General features: G+C 37.5%; 1 protein-coding gene across 1 annotated transcript in view; it reads left to right on the top strand.

Annotated features, from left to right (window-relative positions):
• The window catches only part of LOC140534552 (sodium-coupled monocarboxylate transporter 1-like), a 38,002-nt gene extending 13,407 nt beyond the window's left edge, over positions 1-24,595 (top strand). The window contains exons 7-15 of the mRNA XM_072655699.1: positions 8,243-8,372; positions 10,959-11,047; positions 13,016-13,128; positions 16,035-16,102; positions 16,827-16,913; positions 18,632-18,843; positions 19,486-19,589; positions 21,599-21,678; positions 23,251-24,595. Of these exons, the coding sequence (XP_072511800.1) occupies positions 8,243-8,372; positions 10,959-11,047; positions 13,016-13,128; positions 16,035-16,102; positions 16,827-16,913; positions 18,632-18,843; positions 19,486-19,589; positions 21,599-21,678; positions 23,251-23,352 (985 nt within the window). The 3' untranslated portion in view covers positions 23,353-24,595. The remainder of the gene's footprint in view (positions 1-8,242; positions 8,373-10,958; positions 11,048-13,015; positions 13,129-16,034; positions 16,103-16,826; positions 16,914-18,631; positions 18,844-19,485; positions 19,590-21,598; positions 21,679-23,250) is intronic.
• Positions 24,596-26,998: the final 2,403 nt, after the last annotated feature.

The raw sequence follows: 26,998 nt of genomic DNA, 5'->3' as shown, positions 1-26,998 counted from the left end.
TAGGCAGTAAGCATCAGAGATAGTATACAAGCACAGGTCTTCCAACAAGCCAATCAATCACGTATCTGGCCACTGGACCCAGATGGCTCCTGAGGAGAGAGTGATGCTAGTGACTTTGTACAGCCCTGCCTCACTTAAATCCAATTCACTTGCAAATCATAACATCAGTTTCCTCATGTCATAGTCCTCTTTGAGAACAAAGGAGCTGGGACAGTAAGGTGGTGCAGTGGGTACAGCTCCAGGCATGGAGTTAGATAGACTTTGTTTTCCTGAGTTCAATTCTGACCCCAGACACTTACTGGTTGTGTGATGCCAGGCAAGTCATCTCACCCTGTTTAGCTCAGTTTCCTCATCTGTAAATTGAGCTAGGAAAGGAGATGGCAAACCATTCCAGAATCTGCCAAGAACCCTAAATAGGGTCACCAAGTGTTAGACACAACTGAGAAGCAAAATCATGGTGCCATGGTACCCATACTAGGCAATGTGATTACAGTCGCAAACACAAGAAAATGAAGCTATCCCCCTTCTAAAGGAGTTTTAGAAATAACATTCCTAAATGTTATTTACCAACAAATATTTACCATGTTCATATTACCAAATAAATACAATGTAACACTAAGGTAGTTATAGTACGTTGGGAGGGAAGTCACCAGCTTTCTGAAGGGTTCCGGATTGCCTTTATTAGAAAGGTAGTGCTTGGTTTACATCTTGATGGAAGAGAGAAATTCTAAGAGTCAGAGAAGAAGAGTGAGTTCACTCAAGGCATGGAAGCCAGCCAGTGGAAAGACACTGACTGAGTTGGGAGATAGAGTACTGTGTGTAGGAAAGAGAGTGACAAATGGGTAGTAAAAACAAAAGATGCCCTATTAGTTTAGAGGAAGGACAGAATGCTGGGGCTTGTTCCTAGAAGGCTTCTTGGAGGTAGAGGAATTGAAGATAAATCTTAAAGCATGTTCAGAATTTGCCTTAGGAAAGAAGAGGGGAATGTCTGACCCCACCAGGAAATGATGTAGAGGGAAAAAAAAGAATGAGGAAAAATTACATCTGAGAGAGTATTAGCAGATGGTTTTATGTGGAGCAAATGTTTGAATAGAAAGAAATAAGGTCGGTTGGGGCCAGTTCATGGAGGCCTTTGAATGCCAGATTAAATTTGGAATTTATCCTGTAAGCAAAGGGCAAGGCATGGGTGATTTTAGAGCTAGGGAGTGATCTGACCAAAACTGTGTTTGAGGCAGCTTATTCTCTGCCGACTCTATAGAATTGTATATTCTAGAAGGATTGCCTCTGGAAGAGAGATAAGTTAGTACTATGGGCCTTTACTGTAGTAAAGACTTGAAAGATGGTGGTGGGTGGGGACTAGCAAGGAGGAAATGCTGAATCAAGTAAGCAAACATTTATTAAATTATGTCAAGTCAAGAAAGATTTATTAAATCCTTACTATGTGCCAGGTACTGTGTTGTGCACTGTAAAAACCAAACAGTCCCTGTCTTTTTTTTAAAAATTAATTTATTTAAGTTTTCAACATTCATTTCCACAAAATTTTGAGGTCCAAATTTTCTCCCCGTTTCTCCCCTCCCCCCCCACCCCAAAACACTGAGCATTCTAATTACCCCTATCACCAGTCTGCCCACCCTTCTAACATCCCTCCCTTTCCTTATCCTCATCTTCTCTTTTGTCCTGTAGAACAAGATAAATTTCTATACCCCATTACCTGTATTTCTTATTTCCTAGTTGTATGCAAGAACAATACTCAACAGTTGTTCCTAAAACTTTGAGTTCCATCTTCTCCTCCTCCCTCCCTCCCCACCCACCCCCACCGGGAAGGCAAGCAATTCAATACAGGTCATATCTGTGCAGTTCTGCAAATGACCTCCACCACAGTCGTGTTGTGCAAGACTAACTATTTCCCTCCATCCTATCCTGCCCCCCATTTCTTCTCTTCTCTCTTTTGACCCCATCCGTCCCCAAGAGTGTTGACTTCTAATTGCTCCCTCAGTCCCTGTCTTCAGGGAGCTTATCAGGGCAAATTGCATCCTAGGTCATCTCCAGTCATCCTGATGAATATCTGGTCCCTGGACCCAGGTGACTCAGGAGGAGAAAGTGAGGCTGGTGACCTGCACACTCTTCCCATACTCAAAACAAAGCCAACTGCAAGTCATGCCATCATCTTGATGTCATGGTCCTCTTCAAAGATGAAGGACAAACACACAACAACAATTTTATTAATTAGACAAGCAACATGCACAATTTTAAAGATACATAAAATATATGACACATTTACAGAAATTTATATTGCTTTATGTTGTTGTGTGTTTATCCTTTGTTTCCAAAGAGGACCATGACATCAGAGAAATGATGACATGACTTGCACTTGACTTTGTTTTGAGTGAGGGAGGGCTGTGCAGGTCACCAGCCTCTCTTTCTTCTCCTGAGCCATCTGGATCCAGTGACCAGATATTCATCAGGATAACTGGAGATGGCTCAGGATGCAGTGGGAGACCTTGACCTCTTGGCCTTAGGTCTGTTCAGGTACTGAATGATTAAGGAAATTTATGGTTCAGATTCGCACCTACAATAAGACACATTTGAGAAGAAGAAGCTGGATATTTTATTGATTTACAGAAAAGGCAAATGCATGAACAGTTTAGAGCTATAGCAGAAATAATTAATATAACCTAGTACTAAATAATTATAGCAATATTAATATAGATATAAGAAGAAATAGAAAAGCATCACAAATTCAGGGAAGCACCAACGCCTGAATTTTCTCAGCTGGGGAATCCTGGGATACAGCTTTCAGGGTCTGAATTGGGAGCAAGTAGTCCCAGGCAGAGCGTCCTCTCCATGGGTGAGATTCTGAGGATTTACACTAAGCAAGGAGAGTTTATAGGGACCTAGACAAAGAAGGCTTTTTGCCAACGGCTCCGCACACTGTTCCAAGCTGGTCGGGCACATGGCCATGGCAATACAGGTTTTGTCCATCAAGGAGATACCATACGGGGGCCACAAGATATAAGTTAATTAATCATATACTGGGAGGACTAGCCAGATCCTCCAAGTATTATCTATGTGTTCCGGGAGTGGCTAGTTCCCAAAACATTAATACGTGGCCAACTCGTGCATGTTATGTTCCTTGAGAGGTCACCAAAAGGACAGAGTGAACTTACTTTATTCAAGGGATATGAAATATTCCTTCAGGTACTCAGGGTGAGGTAAGGCCCATACAGTGAATAGGCCTGCTTAAGAAGTAGTCAGGGAGTGGTCCCTTTAATTAGCAAAAGAAAAATAACTAAATCAAGCTGGAAGGGAAGGGTTACAATTGATAATCACTCTTTAGCCCTGAGAGGTCCAGGAAACCGCCCTTAAGTGGAGTTTGGGCAGGGACCCAGTCTCTGGGCTTCAGAATGCAATAGGTTTAAGGTCAGGAGGGGAAAGGACTGGAGGGGGCAGGACAGGAGGGGACATTAGAGCCAAGCAAAGCAAAAAGGAGGGAAGGATAACACCTAGGTTATGAGCCTGGGTGACTGGGAGGATGGTGGTATTATTCAACAATAACAGGAAAGTTAGGAAGTGAAGAGAATTTGTGGGGAAAGATATTAAGTTCAGTTCTGGACTTGATGCATGTACGATGTGCACAGGACATTTAGGTCAAGATGCCATTAGGCATTTGGAGAGGTGAGCATGGAGGTCAGAAAAGAGGTGAGGGCTGGATAAGTAGATCTGAAAGTTATCAACATGGAGATGATAAATGAATCCATGGAAATTGGTCAGATCACCAGGCAGAAAGTATATAGGAGAAGACAAGAGAATCTGAGACAAAACTTTGAAGGACAATCACTGTTAGTAGACATACCCCCATAGCTGAAGTCCAAGTGATCAATGAGTTATATACATAGTTAGATAGAATTACGGTTATGAGTCAAAATTTGTAAAAAAATAAATAAATAAGTAAAACTTTTGCATGGTTGGGCATTATCATCACAGGAGGGAACAGGAAAGGCTTTGTGTAGAAAGTGTCTGAGTTTTTGAAGGAAAAAGGTAGAAGTGAAATGAGTTCCCATGCTAGACATGGAGACAGATAGTGCAAAAGTTCAGGGGATACTGTTGTATCTAAGGAACAATCAGAACACTAGTTTAGCTGGATGTTCCTATGTGGAAAGGGGAGTAATATATAATAGTGTTTGAAAGGTAGGTTGAGTCTAGTCTATGAAGGGATTCAAAAGCCAAACAAAGGAGACTGTATTTGATATTCAAAGCAATAGAGAAGAACCACTAAAGTTTGCTGAGTTAGAGGAATGACATGGTCCAATCTGAACTCTAAGAAAATCACTTTGGCAGCTGTGTAGAAGATAGAAGGGAAAAGACTCAAGGTAGACCATCAAAGAGGCTAATGCAATTAATAATCCACATGAGAGTCAATGAGGGATTGAGCCAAGATGGTACCTATGTGAGTGGAAGAAAAGGAATGGATATGAGATACTGTGTGGAGGTAGAAATAATGTGGAAAGTATAGGGGTGAGATCAAGAATGTCCAATGCTCCATAGCAGTCAAGAAGAATAAGGACTGAAAAAAAACCATTGAATTTGGTAATGGGGGCATAGAAGACCTCCAAGATTTTAATTTCATTAGAGTCAGCAGGAACCAGATTTCAGGGGACTGACCCTGCCCTGAATTGCTGAACAGTTTCTATGGAAGTTAGAGCTGTTCTATGAGCACAGACCCCTTCTCAAGAAAGATTTTAAAGGTATATAGAGATACAGAGAATTTCCATTTAATCTGCAGTGGATATATGAAACTAGATTGGTAAGCTATGGGAAGAGTGTGTCAGAAATACACTCCTCCTAGATACAAGATACCTTTATCCTGTTTATACACCCATAAGCTCATTGTTATGAATATTCCCTCCAGCAGTTCAGATTAGAGACCATCAATGTTCTCTCATCTTGCCTATATCCTCCAATCTTCCAATAAATCTTTCAAAGAAGGTCCATCCAGGAGGTAAAGTGAATGATTTTAATTACATAAAATTAAAAAGTTTTCCACAAATAAAACCATGCACCTAAAATTAGAAGAAAATCATGAAACTGAGGAAATATTTGCAGCAAGTTTCTCTGATAAAGGTCTCATTCTAAAATATATAGGGAACTGAGACAAATTTATAAGAATTAAAGTCATTCCCCAGTTGACAAATGGTCAAAGAATATCAATAGGCAGTTTTTAGGGAAGCTGTCAATAGCCATATGAAAAAATGTTCTAAATCACTAATAATTAGAGAAATGAAAATTAAAGCAACTCTGAGGTACTGATGAGGGTAAGGGGTGATGGTGGACCCCAAGATACTGACAGTCCAGGTCGTGCTCAAATGAATTCGACTCAAGCCTTCTTAAAGCCAAAGAAAACAAAGTTTATTAAAGATTTGCCAAATTGGCTTGCCTCTTAAGGAGCCTAAGCATTTGTAACGCTTGTATTCACAAGCAGGCCAGATAGATTCCCAGCTAGACAGAGTCTGAACTGGATTGAATCTGAGCTTCTGCATGGAGGCAAGATGGAACTCAAATACAGAAAAGAGTATAGGAGGGATCTGGGGGGTGGTCTGGTAGTCCAGCGTGATGGGAGAAGGGGTTTTGGAAGGATCTTGTGGAGAAGTCCTAGGAGGGAATCCAAGGAGGGTCCAAGGCTGGAAACACCTGGAGGCTATTTGGAGATGTCAGACTAGGGGGCGCCTAGGTGGGAAGCAGGTGGGGCAATGAAGAGGTAACAGACAATGGCTACAGATTTGAGTATGAAAAGCCAGGTTAAGTGAGGAGATTCCAGGGGAGCTCCAGGAATTTCCCAGAGTCTGAACCACATCAGTACCACCTCATATCCATTAGATATGGCAAATGACAGAAAAAGGAAAATGACAAATGCTGGAGAGGATATAGGAAAAATAGATATATTAATACACTCTGATAATATTTAATATAAATTTTAGACTTTAATAAGGGCCAAAGTTTGAATTAAGAAGAGTCTGGACCTAATCTTCTTTGTTTAGAGGATGCCTACACCTTGGGTTGTGAATAAACAATTTCAAAGGCCTGTTTAGGACAGGATGTCTGCAGTCTGGGTGGTGGGACTTTTCCTTACCTTGAATCACAAAGGCATGCTACGGAAGGAAGAGGCCCATAGCCTGGGATCACAAAACCCAATTACAATGTGTTTACAATGTGAGAACTCCTTTCTCATGGCAAAATGTACTTAAGACAGTCAATTTCTGTACTAAGTCAGCCAGATCTGATCCTGGCTCCAGAGCTCTATGTAACTGTTATCTTTATGGGGAATTGATTAATTAATTAAATCATAAAATGTGTGCATTTAGCCTGTTGCCTTTTCTCTAACCAAGTTTTCAGGTCAACAACTCTCATTGAAACTTTCAACTAGTCCAACTTCTCCAGAGAACAAGTTGGAACTATAACCAAAGAGCTGTAAAAACTGTGTCTTTTCTTTGCCTCAGACATGTCATTACTAGATTTGTACCCCAAGGAGATCAAAGAAAAAGGAAAAGAACTCATATGTATAAAAATATTTAAAGCAGCTCTTTTACTTGTGGCAAAGTTTGGAAAGTAAGGGGATAGACATCAATTAGGGCTTGGCCGAAAAAAATTGTGATATATTAATGCGATGGAATGCTGTTTTGCCATATGTACTAATGAAGGGGATGGCTTCAGAAATATCTGAAAAGATGTATAAATTAATGCATAGTGAAGTGAGCAGAATTACAAGAACAATTTCTACAATAATAGCGATATTGTAAAGATAATGAATTTGAAAAACTTGGTCATGACCCACTATAATTCCAAAGGACTCATAATGAAACAAGCTATCCATCCACCTCTGGAGAGAAAATTGATGGATTCCTGAATCCACACATCCCAGTAATAGTACTTTTGACAAATAGTATATTTTTCCAAGTCTAGCTTTCATTATGCTCCTAACATTTTCTTTTCTTTTCATTGCCAGTTAGAACAGAGACTGATAAAATGGAGAGTTTCTAGAGGAGGGCAGCCATGATGGTGAAGGAACCCAGGTTCATGTTATTTGGGAGAGTTGACTAAACCAGCTAAGGATATTTAGCCTAGGTTGGGGGTGGGACTGAGGGGAGAGACACTGTTTTAAGATATTTGAAAGTCTGTCCCATAGAATAGGCATTAGATTTGTTTTCTTTGTCCCCAGAGGGCAGAATTAAAAGCAAAGCTTAGAAGTTTCAGAGAAGCACTGTTAAGACATTTCCTGACAGAACTATCCCAAAGGCTAGATGAATGTTGCATTACTCATCAAGTAAGGCTTATAGTACATGGCTACTGAGATCCTTTCCAACTGCTTGGGTAAAGCACAATTCTGTTTCTTCAAGAAACTTCTAGTGTTCCATGATTTACATCCATACTGTATCATCAGAACATTACTATTGCTTAAAAGATGGGGTTTGGGGGACAAGAAATGAGTAATTTAGGATCATTCAAACAACTACATCATTTCTCAAGGGCAATCTAGCTTTTTCTTTTGGGAGTCAGGTGATCCTGGATTCAAGTGCTAGCATCTCTCTAGTAGCATGACCTGGTGCAAATCATTCCACCTCTTCTTTTGTTTTTGTATTTTAGTTACACCTTTTTTTCAGTTAACAAGCATTTATTTTCTGTCCCACCCACTCTTCCCCTATTAAAATGAAAGAAGTATCCTTTGCAACAGATAAGCATAAACAAGTAAAGAAATTTCCCCATTGGTCATGTCCAAAAATGTACGTTTCATTTGGCATATTGAATCCTTCTTTCAGGAGTAGGGTAACATTCTTCATTATCAGTCATCTGGAAATGTAGTCATAACATGACTACATTTCCAGATGACTGATAATTGATCACTGATCAAATGATTGATCACTGTTCTCCTGGTTCTGTTCACTTCACTCTGCCTCAGTTCATGCAAATCTTCTCAGAGTTCTTGGAAATTATCCTTTGGTCTTTAGGCTTAGAGAGCAAAACACATTCCTGGTCAACCTCATCCGTTTTCCTTCATTAGTTGGCCATTATAAAGAGAAATGGTTACACCAGAGTAAACCAAACAATTTTCTTTTTGCCAACTAAAAGATATCTATTTACCTAATGAAGTATGGAAGCAAAGTGTAATGCCTGTTTTCTCCCCCCGGATGTTTCCTAAAAAACCTTAGCACATTAATGATGGCATTTTATGTATTGTTTGTTTGTGTAGGGGACTTTATATAAATCTTATAGGATGCTGGGGAATTCTTGCCTGTACAACGTTGTGTGGTCTTGTCCTTTATTCAAGATACCATAACTGTGATCCTTGGACGTCAAAGAAAGTGTCAGCTCCAGACCAGGTTCAGTACTGCAACTACTTTGTGAATGTGTTAGTCATAGATTATGAAATAATAATAGTGCTCCTACATGTTCGGTGAACAATAGATAGGCACACTAGAAACTCTATTAAAAGAATGAGCAAATTTTTATTAGAATATACATGTATATGTATGCGTATAGCTGAATGATGAATCTTAGATATAAAATTAAATGTGGGAACCTGAAGAAAGTATTAAGAGAAATTGATACACTTAATAGAAGTATTTCTGTCTGAATAACAGCTATAGATGAGGTTGCACTCAACCATGAGTTTTCGAGGTCAGTTTAAATATGAGTGTAAAAACCAGTGGGAAAACAACACACAAAAAACCCCTCAAAACATTAGAAATCTTGCAAAACAATTGCCGGAAAAATAGAGTCCTTTTCCTGGACACAATCTAATGCCCAAATAGTTTATTAATCATTGGAGAAATTAACGGTGTTTTCCAAATTCTAACTTTGAATCAAATACCCCAGGTTTAAGAATGTGCTGCACATTCTCATAAAATAAACTCTAGAAAATTCAGTATATAGCACTTTTGAAGACTCATATTTTCTCGTATTTTCCAATAGAAAGGAATACTTTTCTTTTTTAAAAAGTCTGTATTATTTTCTTTTGTTCTTACATCATTTTAATTTATGAATCAATCTCTCCTCATCTCGTGTCCACCCAATCTCTTGTTACAAAGAATATTTTTTAAAAGCCAAAAAACCCCAGAATATAACAAAGCAAAAAAATCAAACCGTTCAACAAATCCATACACTTCGACTATGTTTGACAAATGCCAAATGAGCCATGTTCCATTCCAGCAGTCCTTCATTTCTGTACCTGAAGGGAGGTATGTTTAAAAAAAAAAATTAGGGGTGGGACCAAGGCTGGTCATTCTTATAATGAAAAGGACTTTTATTCTAATTAATTCTTTGATCATTTAGTACCTTTGGTGAAACATCCTTGGCTTTGAAACTTTTTATATTATTGGATTTTGGTATAGATTATCATGAGGAAAAAAGGTTGATATTTGGCATATTTTCACTCTCTGTTTACCTACAGTGATACCTCATTTACTTTATGGACTGAGTTGTTATTAATAAGAAAATGGAGATAATAGCTCTTATTTAGAGAGGGAGGACTTTAAGGTTTACAAAGAACTTTGGTAGTATCAATACTTGTAACCATTTTATAGATGATTGAATTGATACTCAGTGAAAATAAGTGATTTTCCAATGGTACCACTGTGTCAGTATCACACTGATTTGAACTCATTTCTCCTGAATCTAAGTTCCATGATCTTTTATAAGTATTTGTTATAGAATCATTATTATAGAAAGAATTTTATGAAAATAAAAATAGTTTTATGAAAAAAGTAGATCTAATACGCAAAGATTTCAAACTTCATTATGATGATTCAGTGTTTAATGGATCTTGTTTTTCAAATTCTGTTCAAAGTAGAATGTTAAAAAGGACTTGGAGAAAATTGTTTGGTTGTCAGGAAGCAGAAGCTTCATCTTTTCCTGATGAAAATTTATAAACTTTGGAGAAACCCATCTCTGATCTGTTGTTAAATATGTTAATGTTTTAAATGAACAATATTTGTCAATTTTGCTAAACTTATCAAAATGTAGGGATAATGTTCCTTCATTGAGGTTGATCTTGACAAGCAAGGTACATGTGGGTTACACTGAGTTACAGTTGTAGAAATTACATGTAGAAGGTTATTCATCAGTTAGAGGATCAGTAAATAATTTGAGATTGTTTTTCTGGAAAACGAGAAAAACTCTTTGGGGAAGGCTGTTTTATTTTCTTGTTCAATAATCTATGTCACCAAAGGGTGATCACATCACATTGCCCTGGAGATAAACAAATTGTGGTACTAGAATATAATGGGATATTAATGTTGTGTAAAAAATCAAGAGCATGACCAGTAGAGAGAAACAGGGGGAAAACTTAAATGTTCTTATACTAAGTGAAATAAGCAGAGCCAGAAAAACAATATACAAAATAGCTAATAATTTAAGTTGAAAAATCAACAACCACAAAACATTCAAAACTAAATATTGCAAAATTACAAAGAATATGCTTGACCATAAAGAAGTGATATGAAAAGACACTGTTCCTTCCCAGTCGCCCATCTAATTCCTTTGTAGAGGTCAGAGGTCTAGTGGTGTGGAACTTTGCAAATACAGTAATATCATTTTGATATCTTTCACTCAATTTTTCCTCCTCTTCTTCCTCTTTCTTTTTCCAAAAATTCCTTTTTAACGAGGGATAGTAGCTCTTGCTGAGGTGGGAGGAGGAGAAGAGGTACTCAAAATAAAATCTATGTGATATAAAAACAAAAGCAACCAGTACAGTCTATTTAAAAGGGAATGAGAAATATTTAATATTTAAAAAGGAGAAGTTTTGTTATTGAGTTAGTTATCATAAATATTCATCCATTTGAAATAGTTTATTCTCTGACAAGACTGGATAAATGAGAAATTGATTTCCTTCATCGATGTTATAGGTTTGTTTCTATAATAAAAACTAAAAAAGTTTAAAAAAATTACTAAACTTTGGACTTTTTCAGCTCATGCCCTTTTTAGCATTGGACATTCTGCATGATTTTCCAGGACTCCCAGGACTCTTTGTGGCTTGTATATATAGTGCAACACTAAGGTATGAACTTTATGTAATTATTGAAGTGTGATTTTTGGAGTGCTTTGTAAAGAGCTTCATATTTCATGAACTGAAGTTGAATTCTAACAATAGGAATGATAAGCTTGCAACCTAGACATACCTTCATAGGCATAAATATTTTCTCTATATCTTTATAGAAGGTCTTCATCAGTTATTACAACCAAGAAGCATCTCCTCAAGGTCATAGATGGTTGATCAGCCTCTGTGGACTTATCCTGGCTGGTTATCAGGCAATTGTCTTTTGTTGGTACCATACCGGAAGCCTTTCCAGCTTGATCACTCCTCCCAGAGCCAATGTTTTGCTCTTAGAGCCCTAGAGAGCTCTTAGTTATCTCAATGCGACAACGAGGGACCCAAGTGTTATTTCATTGCCTGTGTTAACCACATCAGAGAGATAGGTTATATTATCCCCCATCCCCACTCCCAGGATGTTAGCTATTCAAGGGGAGGTTTCATGTTCAATGAAACTCATTCTCATATATTTCCATGTTCTCAGTAAGATTTCAATAATGATAATAATTCAATGTCAACAATTTTCCTTTTTCCCTAAAGATTTCACTATTTGTCAAAAATAGATGCCTAAGTAGAATTTAAGAGTTTAAGATAGCAATGGGTTGGGATCTCCATTGGTGGATGAAAAGCCTGCAATCATGAAATCCTAGGTTGCTGATTTGTTAGCATACAAGCACGGTTACAAAGTAGGTAAAGACATGCAAAATATAGGGTATCTATTTCCATGTTGAATTTACTGAATTCTATGTATTTGTTTTTCCAAGGACCCCATGTTTTATGCTCAAACCAGCTTATTTTTTGTGGTGAATTATCTCTCTTGCGAACTTGGGTTCTTAATATGATTTCTCTCCAGGGAATAAGATTTATTCTTGATATTTTTAGCATTGGGTTATGGTGGCATAGTGGACAGAGCTGGCCAGGAAGTAAGCTCAGCTTCCACCTAGGAATCATATTGACTCTTTGGCCAGGGGCAAGTTATTGATCTTCTTAATGAATTCCCTAAGATGACAAGTTGAGAAATAGTTGTTGATTTGCATTGGCAGAGGGAGTTTCCATACTAGAATGGACCTACTCCAGCGGTCTCCCTCCATCTGCCCACCATACCTATTAAAAGAAATTTATAGTTTATTTGCACATGACTACCTTTAATGATTCTTTTATAACTGTGATTGGCACATAGTAAGTACTTAATAAATATATAATTTTCATTCATTCATTATTAATATGTAATTCAGTTCAGGTGAAAACTCTGGTTAAAGTCTCTTAGTCATAATGAAAACTATAAACATACTTTCCTCATTTACAGGGGAGTTACTGAAAAGTTAGAAATATTAAATAAAAATCTTGTTGTCTTCAAACATTTCTATTCCATTTTTCTGAATGATGGAAAGTAGTCTGTTATATTGAGAAAAGCATAGGATTTGGAGTCAGAAGGACTCATTCAAAAAAACCTTCACGGTGCTACTTGTTACCTGTGTGACCTTGGACAAGTCATTTTCAATCTCTGGATCTTAGTTCTCTTATATACAAAGCAAAGGGGTTGGATTAGGGTCATTTTGTCTTTGTATCCCCAGTGCCTAGCCTGGCTCATGGTAGAAACTTTGTTGGATTCAATTCAATTGAACTGAGTTTGACAATGTACCAAACTGGAAAGAACACTGGTTCTGGAATCAGTGGGTCTGGGTTCAACTACCTGTATGACCTTAAGTGAGTCATCAAACTTCCCTGGGCCTCACTTTCCTCTTCTATAAAATGGGGTGGTTACAGGACATGGTTTCTGAGGTTCCTTCCAGCTCTAGGGTGTGAGATTCTAGAAATAAAATCAAATACTGAGGGTCAATACCAATTTTAAAAAATTCTTTTAAGTTTTTGTCTTCAAAATGTTTATTAAATGGAACAAATGAGAAAAAAAAGGTTTTCCCTTGTCTTCCCTAGCACTGTGTCTGCCAGTATCAATGCCTTAGCTGCAGTAACAATCTCCGACCTCATCAAACCACACTTCCCTTCACTCTCTGAAAAGACTCTGTCTCGGCTTTGTAAAGTGACAAGTAAGTGACTTTGGAATAGCTTTGCTTTTCCATGTTACATCAAAGAGTGGGATATTTTCAGTGTCAATGCTTTCTGTCCCTGGAGATCTGACCCAGTTTGGGAGGGAAAAATGTTTTTGCATGGGATTTTAGATTAGAGCCAGAAGGAATTTCATTTGCCATTTAGTTCATTCTGTATCTGAACTAGTGTCCCTTTTCCATCATACTTGTCAAGTGATTGTCTTGGAGACCTCTGAAGGGGAGGAGGAAGGAAGAAAGAAAGGAAAAGAGGGAGGGAAGAAGGAAGAAAGAAGGGAAGGGAAAGAAGGGTAAAAGGAGGGAGGGAAGGAACGGAAAGAAGAAGGAAGGGAAAAAGGAAAGGAAGGAAGAAGGGAAGGGGAAAAAGGAGGGAAGGAGGAAAGGGACAAAGGAAAGGAGGAAAGGAAGGAAGACGGAGGGAGTGATGGAAGAGAGAGAGGGGAAGGAGTAAGGGAGGAGTGATAGAAGGAAGGGAGAGAAGAGAAGGAAACCAGCATTTATGAGTGTTTTATTATATGTGACAGACAGCAAGGGGACACAATGGATAGGGTGCTGGGTCTGGAGTCAGAAAGACTCATCTTCCTGAGTTCAAATCAGATACCTACTAGCTGTGTGACCCTGGGCAATTCATTTCACCCTGTCTGCTTTAGTTTCCTCATCTTAAAATGAACTGGAGAAGGAAAGCACAAACCACTCCAGTATCTTTGCCCAGAATGGGGTCATGACTGAATAACAACATGTATGCATGACTCCATACTAACCCATTCACATTCAGATAAATCTAATAATTAGAGTTCTCCCTTCCCCTCCCTTTAGTTGAGGCTGATTTCTCCTCTTTGTAACTCTCAGTTGCTCCTGGTGCCCTCTGGAGACAAATGCCTCTCCAGACCTTCAATACTTGTGTAGAACTATTCATCCCTCTCTAAGTTGTCTCTAGGCCAAATGAAAATAGCTAATACATATAGATTTTAAAGCTTCCCAATTCCATGCATTATTTTGCTGGATCCTCACCACAACCATATGAGTCAGGGGCTATTATTATTATCATTTTTATAGAGGAAGAAACAGAGTTTAGGTGACTTTCAAAGGACCACACATCCAGTAAATACCAGAGGGAAGATTTGAACTTGGGTTTTCTTGATTCCAGGCCTTACTATTTGTTATTTAGTCTATCAGGTATTATTCACTATACTGTTTATCTACCTAAACATCCTTAGTATTCTGGTTCAGCTGCCTGATTTTACAGATAAACTGAGACTCAGAGAGGTTGAGGAAATTGTACATAATCACGGAGAAAGTAGCAGAGACAAGATTTGATCTCATGTCTTCTGAGTTCATATACACTAGGGCAGAGACTGGAAGTAGAGACATCAGTTCAGAAGCTTTGCATTAGACCAGTCAAGAGATAATGAGGCCTGAACTAGGGTGATTGGGGCTGTGTGAGTGATAGATGTGTGGGATATTGTAGAGGTTTAATTAGCAGATTTTGGGTGTTAATTGAATTTGGAATATGAGTAGTATGACCGTATGGAAAGAGGCAAAGACAACTTTGAGGTTTTAAATCTGAATGATGCAAGAGAATGGTGGTTTCTTCAACAGAAATAAGGAACCTGGTAGGCGTAATTACATGGAATCCCACAATGATGTAATTTCATCATCTATCAAATGAGGAAGAACCAAGCCAAGACTTGCCAAGAGCTAGGGAAGAAAATGTTTTACTTTTGAAGAAATGGCATGGAGTAAAGGATAGTCTAGTGCCTGGAACATAGTAGGCACTTAATAAGTGCTTGTTGACTTGACTCTAAAGTAGCAATCACAACACTTGTTGTGCCAGCCTCAACCAATCAATCAACAAACATTAAGGGTCTGCTATGTACCAAGCATTGTGCTTGGCAAAGGTAATGTAAACATGGAAGTGAGACGTTTCTGGCCCCCAGGGAGCTTACAGACTGCTAGGATGATACCAATCTCATCACTTTTTGAAATAGCCTCCTAATTGTTCTCTGGAACAAGTGGAGGGTCCAAAAAGTTTTGTATACTTGGGTCTCCCTCCTCCTCTCCTTACTATTGAAGTTGCTTTCTGGCTGGTCTTTTTGCTTCAAGGCTTTCCCTAACCCTGTCCATGCTCCACGCAGCTGCTAAAGGGATTTTCCTAAAGTCTAGGTTTGATCACTTCAGCCTCCTACTCAGTAATCTCCAAGGACTCCTTGTTACTTCTAGGTTCAAATATGAGCTCTTTGGCTTAACATTTCAATCTCTTCACAACTATATTATCCATTTCTATCTTTATGATCATCTTATACATTATGCCCCTTAATATGCCCTGCATCATCTATCCATTCTGATTTACTTGCTGTTCCTTGAATGTGGTGGTTTTTCATGGTTGGAGTGTTCATCCTCCGCCTCATGGAATACATGACTTCCTTCAAGACTCAGCTTCAACATCTTCTGTAGGAGGCGTTTCCTAGTCCACTTACCTACTGGTGTTCTCTCCTTCAAAGTTACCTCTATAAAGTTACATTTATTCATATGTTGTCTCCTCTAAGGAATATAAGATTCTTAAGGAAAGAGAATGTTTTTGTTTGCTCTTTGTATCCCTACTACTTAACAAAATGCCTGACACATACTAAGCATTTAATAAATGCTTATTTATTGATTGATTTTGACTAATTCTCAAGCACAGCTCAGGGGTCTTATTCATCAATTTTGTATATACTTGTTAGGAAAACTATATCACATTTTTTCACTTTTTGCTTACTTTGACCTATAGAGTAATCCTCCAGGGCAGTATAATTCTCTATGGTTTTGAAATCTTTGATGAACTTATTCCATTGAGAATATTAATTATCACCATCAAAATGATCTTGACTTTATGTCTGCTTCCCCAGGTATTCTATATGGAGCCCTGTGCATTGGAATGGCAGCTTTGGCATCACTTATGGGAGCTTTGTTACAGGTAACAGTTTTGTAGAACATTCAGAGATCATCTTGATTATATATCATATACTCTAGGTTTGGTTCTTTTGGATTTTGTTGGAATGGCCTTCACTGAATCCAGCCATGCTATTACTTAAATATATTGTCCTAAAGATATCTTCCCTTTCTTAGTCAAACTCCTAGAAAAAGCTGTTTACACCAGCTATTTCCACCTCCTCTCTGATTTCCCAACTCTCTGTAGTCTGGCTTCTGAGTTCCTTACTTGACTGAAGTCACTTTCCAAAGTTGCCAATGATCTGTTAGTTGATAAATCTGATAAATCTCAGTTTTCATCTTTCTTAACCTCTCTGCTGCATTTGGCACTGCTGACCATACTCTCTTCTGTGGACTTTTGTCATACTGGTCTCTTATCTGTCTCTTATATATCTCCTACTTGTCTGACCACTCCTTTTCAGTCCCCTTTCCTGTTTCAACATCCAGATCATATATCCTAACTGTAAGCATTTCCCAAGGCTCTGGCCAGTGACTCCACTCTGTCCCTTTGACATGTTTTCAAACTTAGATTTTCCTCTTGTTTAGTCATAGTACTCTGTCAAACCCCCTTTCCATTTTGGAAAACCAACAGATATTGTCATTCTTTTACTGATCTCTGATCCATTCTTTCCAATCCATATTGGAAAGCTAGCTACTTCTTGAAAATGTGCCTCTCACAGCTAATCCATGATGTTTCATTCTCCTCATAGATGGTGCTCAGTATCTTTGGTATCATTGGTGGACCTCTTCTGGGTTTGTTTTCTTTGGGCATCTTGGTCCCCTTTGCCAACTCAATGGTAAGTATAAAGTAGGAATATAAGTACTGTCTTTCGCTAAAGTGCAGTGGAAATTAGCATTTTTTCCCAAAGGTAAAAGCATAACCTCTAACTTTTTTTCTGAAAATCCCTCTCCCACACACTCCTAGCCCCACTACCTTTTTTTCTCAAGTTCTAAAGTGCTCCAGAGATTTCTGTTTGAATGAGATAGTTTTATATCTCCCTTTGAAAAAATCTTCTCTTTGGGGACCCTGAAAAGTTCAGTGACCTGTCCATGATCATACTGGTGCTAGGTAACAGTGAGAATTTAGTGCATCTGAATCTTGTGTTCTTTGTACTATAACACACCTAAGTGTAAAACACTGTAATTATGCTGCATATACTTCTATGTGTATACATGTGTGTGTGTGTATGTGTATGTGTGTGTGCGTGTGTATCCACAAGTAAATCTATATACTGTCTCTCCCAGGTAGAATGTGAGCTCTTTGAGAGGAGAGGCTATCTTATTTTTGTATACTCATTGTGTACTCATTCGTATACTCATTTTGTATACTCATTGCCTCACATAGCACCTGGTACATTGTAGGCACTGAATAAATGTTGACTGATAAATATATGCTTGGTACTGTGCTAGGTTCTAGGGATACACAGCCTCAAATGATAACCATCTCTAACCTCTCAGTTATATTCAATTATACCTCAAGATAACTCTAGGGATTTGAGCCTTGGATGACAAATACTATACTGAAACGGTCTCTAACCTGCAGGTGGCCAGATCCAAACAGGAATCACAAATCAAACAGAAATTTAATTTGTTTGGGAGGAAAACTGTTTGCAAGTGAATCCTCCTAAGAAAGGAGGGAAATGACACATGTGCTGTGGATCCTCAAATCTCAGTACATATACCAATGTCTATACAGTGAGCTGTAGCCCTGACAGTGAGGGGTGATGGCAACAATGAGACAAGTTTGATTCATAACAGAGCTTCATGACTAAGACACAAGTACTTGTCTGGTATTTGTCCAAACTTAGAGAACACCAGGAAACAATTCTGAGATTTCGCTGAGATTATCCAGAGGGTGAGCACAAAGGATTGTTGTTATGCTATGCTCAGGGCACAGCTTGCTTACTGGGCCTTAGCTCTGGAAAACTGGGTGTCTCCTTATAGTAAACCATTGATAAGGCACTCACCAGGAGAAGCTGGTTAAGGAGAGAAGGTGATGTTTTTGAGCATAGCAGATAAATAGCCTTGAATTAAATTTCACAGAATCACAGTCATAGAATTTCAGAGTTGGAAGCAACCTCACAGGCCACTTACTAGACCCAACCATGCCTGAATACAATCCCCCTTGATGGCATTTCCAGTAAATGAACAAGCTTTTGGTTTTAGACCTCTAATGAGGGCAAACCCTCTACTCTCCCCACAGGTCATCCCACTTTTGGATAGCTCCTTTGGGAAGAAATTGACCTCCAATCCCACACATTCCTTTTTCTTTCTTAAAGGGATAGAGAATAGGAAAGAGATAAAAAGGGGGAAAAAAGATATTTATGTGATAATTTTGTTTCATATCTGAAAGGAATAGCAAGTTGTTCGTAGTAGATTTTCCATTTCATGTGAAATCATCTTTTTATTGTTATAGAAATGCTTGTTTTATTCCATAAATTTAAAATAAAACAAATTTTTAAAAAAACAGAAAAAGAAACTATTTTTTCCTCTCAAAAGCACTTCTGTTTTTCAGGGGGGATTTGTAGGTCTCACTACAGGATTTGCCATTTCCCTTTGGGTTGGAATTGGAGCTCAGTTTTATCCCCCACTTCCAGAGAAAAACTTACCATTGAGCCTTGTTACTGATGGTTGTAACATAACCAGCTTCCATCACCAGAGGAACTGGAACTCAACTACAAGACCACCATTTTCTCCAGATGCTTTTCAAGTTCATCATGCTGAAAGGTATTGCAATGAATTTTATGATGTCACTGAAAACAAACAAACAACTAAGTAGTAGACAGGTAGAACACAGAAACTATCATCGTTTTGCCTTAGGGATCACTCATGTGCGGTTTGGATTGATGGTGCTGTGTTCTGTTTGACTATGACTGTTAATAAGGGTTTTGTTTCTGTTTTTTAATAGGAGGAGGAAATAGGAAAATCTGTGGTCTCACCAATATGTGAACACCCTGCAAAAATGCAAATCTTAATCCATCAATACTTCCCAACCATCCGTGTCTTCCCATAAGTCCTACTTATACCTGAGGAATCAATGTTTTTCTAGTTTTTTTATAAGGCTATTGTACATGTTTCTCTGCTGGTTCTGGTCATTTCACTCTGAAACTGTTAATACTAGTCTCCTCAGGCTTCTTGGATACCATGTTTTTCATAACTTCTTATAGCACAATAGTATTCCATTATGTCCTCGTGCCATAATTTGTTCAACCAATCCTTAATTGATGAGCACAGGGGGAGTCAACTAAACATAGTGGAGTTTCTCTTTTGTGCTTTTAATGTTTTATGGAGAATGATGGCTGTTTATTGCTTTTTTATTGAGATCTGTAGATTAATCTTATAATGAGACTTTCCCCCTTTTCTTTCTAGAACCCCACTAACGGAGAACTGGTATTCCTTATCATTCCTGTACTTCAGCACCATTGGAATGTTGGTCACTATATTTGTGGGAATAGTTGTTAGCCTCCTAACAGGTACTTTGTTTATGCACTTCTATTTTTTTGAGAAAACTTTTACATGGCAATTTATGGTTATTTGTGTCAAATGTTCTTTATTATGGTTCTGGTAATATAATATATGAATTTTTTCTTTATAAATAAGAACCTGAGAAATTAATTTCAATAATAAGTGCTTATTTAACAGCCACAGTGTTTGGGGCAACTAGGTAGTACAGTGCATAAAGTGCTGACCCTGGAGTCAGAAAGACCTGAGTTCAAATCTGGCCTTAGATATTTACTAGCTGTGTGACCCTGGGCAAGTTACTTAACCCTGTTTGCCTCAGTTTCTTCATCTGGAAAATGAGTTGGAGAAAATGAGTTGGAGAAGGAAATGGCAAATCACTCCAGTATCTTTGCCAAGAAAACTCCAGGTGGGGTCATGAGGGGTCAGGCATGATTAGTTGACTAAACAATAAATGTTTGGGGTACTGGGCTAAGTGCTAGGAATACAGAGGCAAAAATCTTATTACTTTGATGGCACATAGAAAGGTTGTTGATTTTATCATTTCTAGACTATCACCTTGTAATTTTGTAATAGAGCAATTGTAGCTCACATTTTCACTGAGTAGGTTACTCAAGAACTTAGGGTGGCTCCTTCTTGCTCAATATTAGATTATATAAAATTCAGATTCTTTGGACTTAACCTTCAAAAGCTTTGACCAATATTTGCTTCTAACCCTGGTTCTAGTACAGAAGATGAATGAATTATAGTACTTGCATAGATGAAATGGAAAAAAGGGAATTAAAAATTATTAGTCTATTTTTCTGCATAGTATTTTCAGGATTGTTTTATCCTATAAACCTCAGAATATGAAGACTTTGGAAGCTAATGAAGGTTGTGTTCCAATATTTAAGACTATCAGGTAGAAAAGGGATCAATCAGCCTTCTCAACGCCAAAGGCAGAATTGGGACCAATTGGTAGGAAATACAGGGAGATTAATTTTTACCTTCATATCACATAAGTAAGAATTTTTTTCCAATTAGAGATATTTCAGAAATGAGATTGGCTGCCTTATGACGTAAGGAGCTCTCTGTCATGGGAGGTGGATGACTGCTTCAGTTAGGAGTATAAGAGATTTAGAGCCGAAAGGGACCTGAAGTCCAATCCCTTCATTTTACAAAGGAGGAAACTGAGGCAAGGAAAGGTGAAGTGATTTGCCCAAAGTTATGCTGCTAATATGTGTCTGAGGTCAAATCTTCCTGGCTCCGAGTCCAGCACTTTATTCACTGTGCCACCTATGACAAAGGATGTCATCATAATAAAAATAATCCCATCTTCTGCAAGAAGCTTTTTATGCCTTCTCTTTAAGATTACATTAAGTTATTCTGTCTGCATCTTGTTCACACATAGGTGATTGCATGCTGAATTCCTCTTTAGACTCTGAGCTCCTTCAAAGCAGGGACAGGTTTTTTTTTTTGTTTTTTGTTAAGTCTTTCTTTGCATCTCCAGAATTTAGCACAGTGCTTGGCACATAGTGTTAATTAAATGTTTAACTTGATATGACTTGCCAGGGATACAAAAGTGAAATCAAATAGCCCCTGCCCTCAAAAATCATAGATGCAAATGACTGTAATATAATTAAAAATTTGGTAACTGTAAGAAAGAGGTTCAAAATGTTAGGAAAATGCAAGAAGGGAAAAATGGTTTACTGGTAATGTTCTAAAGAGGATTCATTCTTCAGATACGGGTTGGATTAGACTGGGGCATCAAACAGAAATGAGCCAGTAAACTGAATGTGTAATATGATTGCTGTTTTGGTATGTTCATATTTATTTTGTTAGCTATTTCCCAATTACATTTTAATCTGGTTTGGGCTGCACTCAGGAACGTTGTGGGCTGCATTCAGCCCATGGACTGTGTGTTTGACACAGGTAATTGAAATGTAAAAATTTGCTTTTGGATCAGAAATTCTGAAGAATTGTTTTCATGGAGTAATTGCTAGCATAATTATTTTTTCAAAATAACAAAGAATGTCTTTTTCAGGAGGAAGGAAACAGAGTGTAGATGACAGATTCCTACTAACCAAAGAAGACTTTTTATCCAACTTTGACTTTTTAAAGAAGGTATGTTGCTCCTCATCTTTCTTACAATAGGATTAGGTTGTGCTTTTTTTTCTGGAAATATGGTAGGACAAAAGAGACAATTAGGATCCTGTAATGGAGGGATTCTTCACCTCCCTTTGTCAGTCAGTCTGGTGAAACGTGTGGGTCCCTTCTTAGAATCATGTATAAAATAAATGCATACAATAAAAGGAATAGGATTACAAAAGAAATTTATTGCATTGAAATACAGTTATCAAAATATCCAAAAATCCAAAAACTTCTTCATGCACCCCAGGATAAAAGTCCCTTCTCCAATGATACTTTCACCAAAGTTATACTCCATTGGGGGTATAGGTTATAGAATCTTCTCTCCTGCTCCTGTCAAACATGAGAGTCTGTTGTGATGTGGGTCATTGATTTTGGTTACAAATGTCAGTCAGTCAGTTGGTCAACAAGTATTTATTAAGCACTTACTATGTGCCAGATAGGGCAGCTAGGGAATATAGTGCTGGCCCTGGAGTCAGGAGGATCTGAGTTCAAATCCCACTTCAGATATTTACTAGCTGCGTGACCCTGCACAAGTCACTTAACCCTGTTTGCCTCAGTTTCCTCATCTGTGAAATGAGTTGGAGAAGGAAATGGCAAACCACTCTGCCAAGAAAGCCCAAATGGGGTCATAGAGAGTCAGATGCAACTGAAAAAAATGTGCCAGGCACTGTTCTTGGTTCTGAGCATACAAAGAAATTTTATTAAAAATTAAATTGTGATGCATTGTGAGGTAAAACCTGTTCTGGTTTAGGGTGAAAGGCTGCTGTATGGATGGAGGCATCATGTTACAGTGGCAAAAATAATGACCCTGGAAACCTTTGACTCCAGATCCTTTGTTATGGGTTCAGATCCCACCTTTGGTACTAGCTCTGTGTGTGATGGGTTTTATTACTTATTGTTTGCTTGACTCCAGGCAAGTCACTTAACTTTCCTGAGCCTCATTTTCCTCATATGTATAATGAAAAGTTTGGACTCCATGACTTCTGAGATCCTTTCTGACACCAAGTCTAAGATCTATGAATATCCGTTGATAAGCATCACTTCTGATGCAGTGAGGTTTAATGATAACTGTCTGCTCTGTATTATACCCTCTTTATAATAAGAAGGCAATGTAAGGAAGTTTGAAAAGGAGAATCAAAAGTGTTTACTTGTGTGTGAATATGCCTTCCCCCACCTTCTCACTCCATTCCTTTATTAAACTTCATTTTTAATACCTCATCATGATAGGGAGTTAATTCTGCATCCTCAAAGGCTATTCTAATGGAGGTCAACCTCTGGAGGGGCTACTAAGCTGGAAAGGCTTCAAATGTGGGTCTAGTGACAAATCCTTTTTTTTTTTCTTTCTTTCATTGAAGGACTAGCCTAAGTAAATTCAAGGAAGCTCACACCAGAAACTTAATCAAGAGAAGATTTTTGCAGGGTACCACAGTTCATGAAGACTACCTACTAAGGCAGAGAGAGAGGGTTGATCTCTGTAGGGAAGGGAGAACCTAAGCTGATGGAGCCATATTTCTTGAAAGTAATCCCTGTTAACTTTTCTTTTAGGGGAAACTAATTTTAAACCAGCCACTTTACGTGATAGAAGGTGAAGGAACTGAAAAGCCTGCCTTCAACCAATCAACCAATCAATCAACACAAAATTTTTAAGGGTCAACTACAGTTAGGTTTCTGTTAGTGTGAATAATGAATCCGTGAAGTGGTCACATTATTTGAATCTCCATTGCAGATTTCCAGTGAACTGAAACTAGTAACCACATTTTACATATAGTTATAACTTTGAATAATGCAAATTCAAATATAGTTACCCCTTCCACATCATGACTTTCTCCATCATGGTTTTGATGTATCACAGGTTTACATAAGAAATTAAATGGGAATTTTTTGGGAGTTTTGTGGAAGCCACAGATGACACATGAAAGTCAGCAGATGTCACAGAAAAAGTTTAGAAACTCAGAAATGCATTATATACATATATGTATATATATATATATGTACATATATATATATATATATATATATATATATAGAGAGAGAGAGAGAGAGAGAGAGAGAGAGAGAGAGAGAGAGAGAGTATTGTATAATATTAGCATATATTATCTTTTAATACCATAATAATTTAGACTTCTTCTCTGGTATGAAGGGAGGGCCAAAAACTTTTAGGTGGATTTTGCAGAATTCAAGGGCACCGTGCCCCTAACCCCTGTGATATGGAAAGGATAACTAATGCATAGGAGTCATTATTCACATTAATTGAGAGCTAGCTGCCAGACAGCTTCCTCACAGACAAGTCAGTCGTTTGTGAGGATATGCGATGTACTAATATACAAAAACAAATGTGAATCAGTTCTGCTGCCAAGGAAGCTCTAGCCTTCAGCCACATTGAATGAACTTTGCAGATGACAGTGGAGAAGACCATGGGATATCCTTTTAAGAAGGCCCTTAAACACCAGGTAGACAAGCATTTATTTATTGTTTTTACTATCTTCCAGGCACTGTGTTCAGTGCTTTTTAAAGACAAAAACAAGACAGCCTTTATCCTTAAGGATCTTACATTCTTTTGGAATGTAGAATGCACCCACATGTGGATTGTGCAATGTGTGTATTCATCATATAGTTAGGTAGTTATGGAATTGATGCTTTTAAATGAAGCATAGAATGAAGGGGAAATTGAGTTTGAGTTTTGATAATTCCTAGCTGTGTGAAAATTACTTAACTCTTCTGAGTCCTCAGTTTCTTCATCTGTAAAACGACGATATTATAATAACCTACCTCTCAGGACTGTTGTGAGAAAAGTGCTTCCTTTGGAAACCTTGAAGTGTCATGGAAATATGGGCTGTTATTATTATTCTTGAACAAAAAATAAAACTCTTTCTGGTGATTTTTAAATTTATGGGATTATGAAATTTATATTTGTATATCTATTAATTCTTTATATATTATTATTTATATCTATTATCTATTTTATATTATAATGTAGTATAGTAACTGGTACCATTTTGGAAATAGAAATTAACCATCCATCTACATTTAACAATTAAATTGCTGCTGGGACCAGGTGAGTTGAGGCACTGAACCCTCTCCAAAGAGACCCATCTACCCTAGAGACACTCGTGTTTTTGGACTGAGTTCAGTCCTGGGGGAGCTTAACCTGTAATAAGAGAGATTAGACTTCCCTTTCCCATACTCTTTGGCTATACCTCTACCCTCATGGGGAAAAGTGACAAGTTTAAGTTTAGGTTTTGATTCATGTCTGTATCTCCAAAGGGAGGAGTAGAAAGATACTTAGTGTACTTATAACAGATAACTTACTAGCTAGCTAGATGAATGGATAGATGGACAGACAGACAGACATATAGACAGTCAGATAGATGATAGATAGATAGATAAATAGATAGCTTAAATGTCAAGTAAATAAATCAAATAGTCACAAAACAAACATACTTGAACATTAAAGGAAAATTCAAAGTGGGGAGGAAAAAGGAACTCAAATCCAAAGGGGTACCTTATATGTCTTCTTATACAGCTGACGAATGACTGAACAGATTTTAGTGTATAAATGTAAGGTAATATTGCTCCATAAGATATGATGAAAAAGATAATTCCAGAGCATTATGGGTAGGATGAATTAATGCAGAGTAAGTGAATCACATCAAGGGGACAATTTATACAAGTACAAGAGCATTAGGTTTTTTTTTTTCAATTTTATATTATTTTCAGTTCCACATTACTTCCTTTTCTCTATCCCTGTCCCCTCCATTGAAGAAGAAAGAAAATATCCAGAGAAAGAACTGTGGAGTCTGAATGCAGATCAAAGCATACTCTTTTCACTTTGTTTTTTTGTTTTTTCTTTCTCATGCTTTCTCCCTTTTGTTCTGGTTCTTCTTTCATAACATGGCTAATGTGGAAATATGTTTCAAATGGTTGTACATGTGTAACCTATACCAAATTTGTTACTGTCTTGAGTTAAGAATTTAACAAAATTTACAACATTTTACAAAAAATGAATGTTGAAAACCGTGTTTACATGTAATTGGGAAAAAATAAAATACTATTAAAAAAAAAAGCAAGGAAAACAAAACCCATTCCAAGTAAATATCCTTGTGCAAAAGAAATTTCCACATTAGCCATGAGGTATAATAACATAAAGAAAAACAACTTTGAAAGATGTGAGAATTCTGATCTAAACAATGACCAGCCATGTCCCTGTCAGATGTATGATGAGGCATATTGCCAACTCTTGGCAGAGACGTAATGGATGTAAGGTGAATTCATATACATTTGTGGAAATGGCCACTGCGTGGATTCATTTTGCTAAACTATGGTTATATGTTACAGTGGTTATGGGAGGTAGGGAGAGGAGTCAGAAGGGGTAGTAGTTAGCAATAGTAATGCCAAAAAACAGAGGGCCATTTTAATACTTTTCAAAACACAGACAAGAAGGAGAGCTTTGAAAATAGTATGTAGAAATTGTTACATACTTTTTGGAAAAAGAAAGTGATATGAAATATAGATTCACAATTTCATATAAAATCTTTTTGTGTTTGCTTTGTGTGTGATGCTTTTATTTTGTTGTTTAAGTTCAAAATAAAATAATATAATTTAAAAGAAAAAGCAGAAACATCTGTTACTTAATTACCAGTTATGATCAGTACTTAGCTCCTGAAACAGGTATACTTAGCTTCACACTATAAGGTTGCTTCAGAAAAAAGTTTTTGACATCTCAGTATTTTTTGTGTTTGAGGGAACTTGCAACCTAAACAGATTCTTTGACAAATGACTTTTCTAAGGTAAAAATGACTTTTCTAAGGTAAAAAATTATACCGAAGAGCAAATAATGACTCTAGAAGTGATTGCCTGCATCTGGGTTTTCCTATTTCAGAGTTGATTCAAGTGAGTTGTGCTTCCATTTCTTCTGAGACAGGAGCAGGGTTAAGGGTGATTTTTGCTTAATGTGGTAGCAAAATTTTCTGACCTGCTCTTTACCAAGAGTCTCCTGCTCAGTAGTAGGGCATGTAACCAACAATTAATAAACACTTATTTAAGTGATTATTAAATATGAGATACAAATTTAAAAATACATACAAAGATAAAAATAAAACATACTCTGTCTTTCAGGGTGTTTACAGTCTAGAAGGGAAACACTTTTACATTATAAATATATGCAAAATACAGGTACAAGGAGAGGGATTACCTTTCTGATTTCAACAGTATATACAGGTGAATTTGTGGATAAGAAAATTCTCTCTACTACTGCAAGCTGGCTCCTTCTCTAGTATTAATAATTATCTGTAGT

This window comes from Notamacropus eugenii, chromosome 3 (genome assembly GCF_028372415.1).
Source record: "Notamacropus eugenii isolate mMacEug1 chromosome 3, mMacEug1.pri_v2, whole genome shotgun sequence".
In the NCBI taxonomy this organism is placed as follows: domain Eukaryota; kingdom Metazoa; phylum Chordata; class Mammalia; order Diprotodontia; family Macropodidae; genus Notamacropus; species Notamacropus eugenii.
Note: the sequence above shows the minus strand (reverse complement) of the source record. Positions and strands in the feature narration are given on the sequence as shown.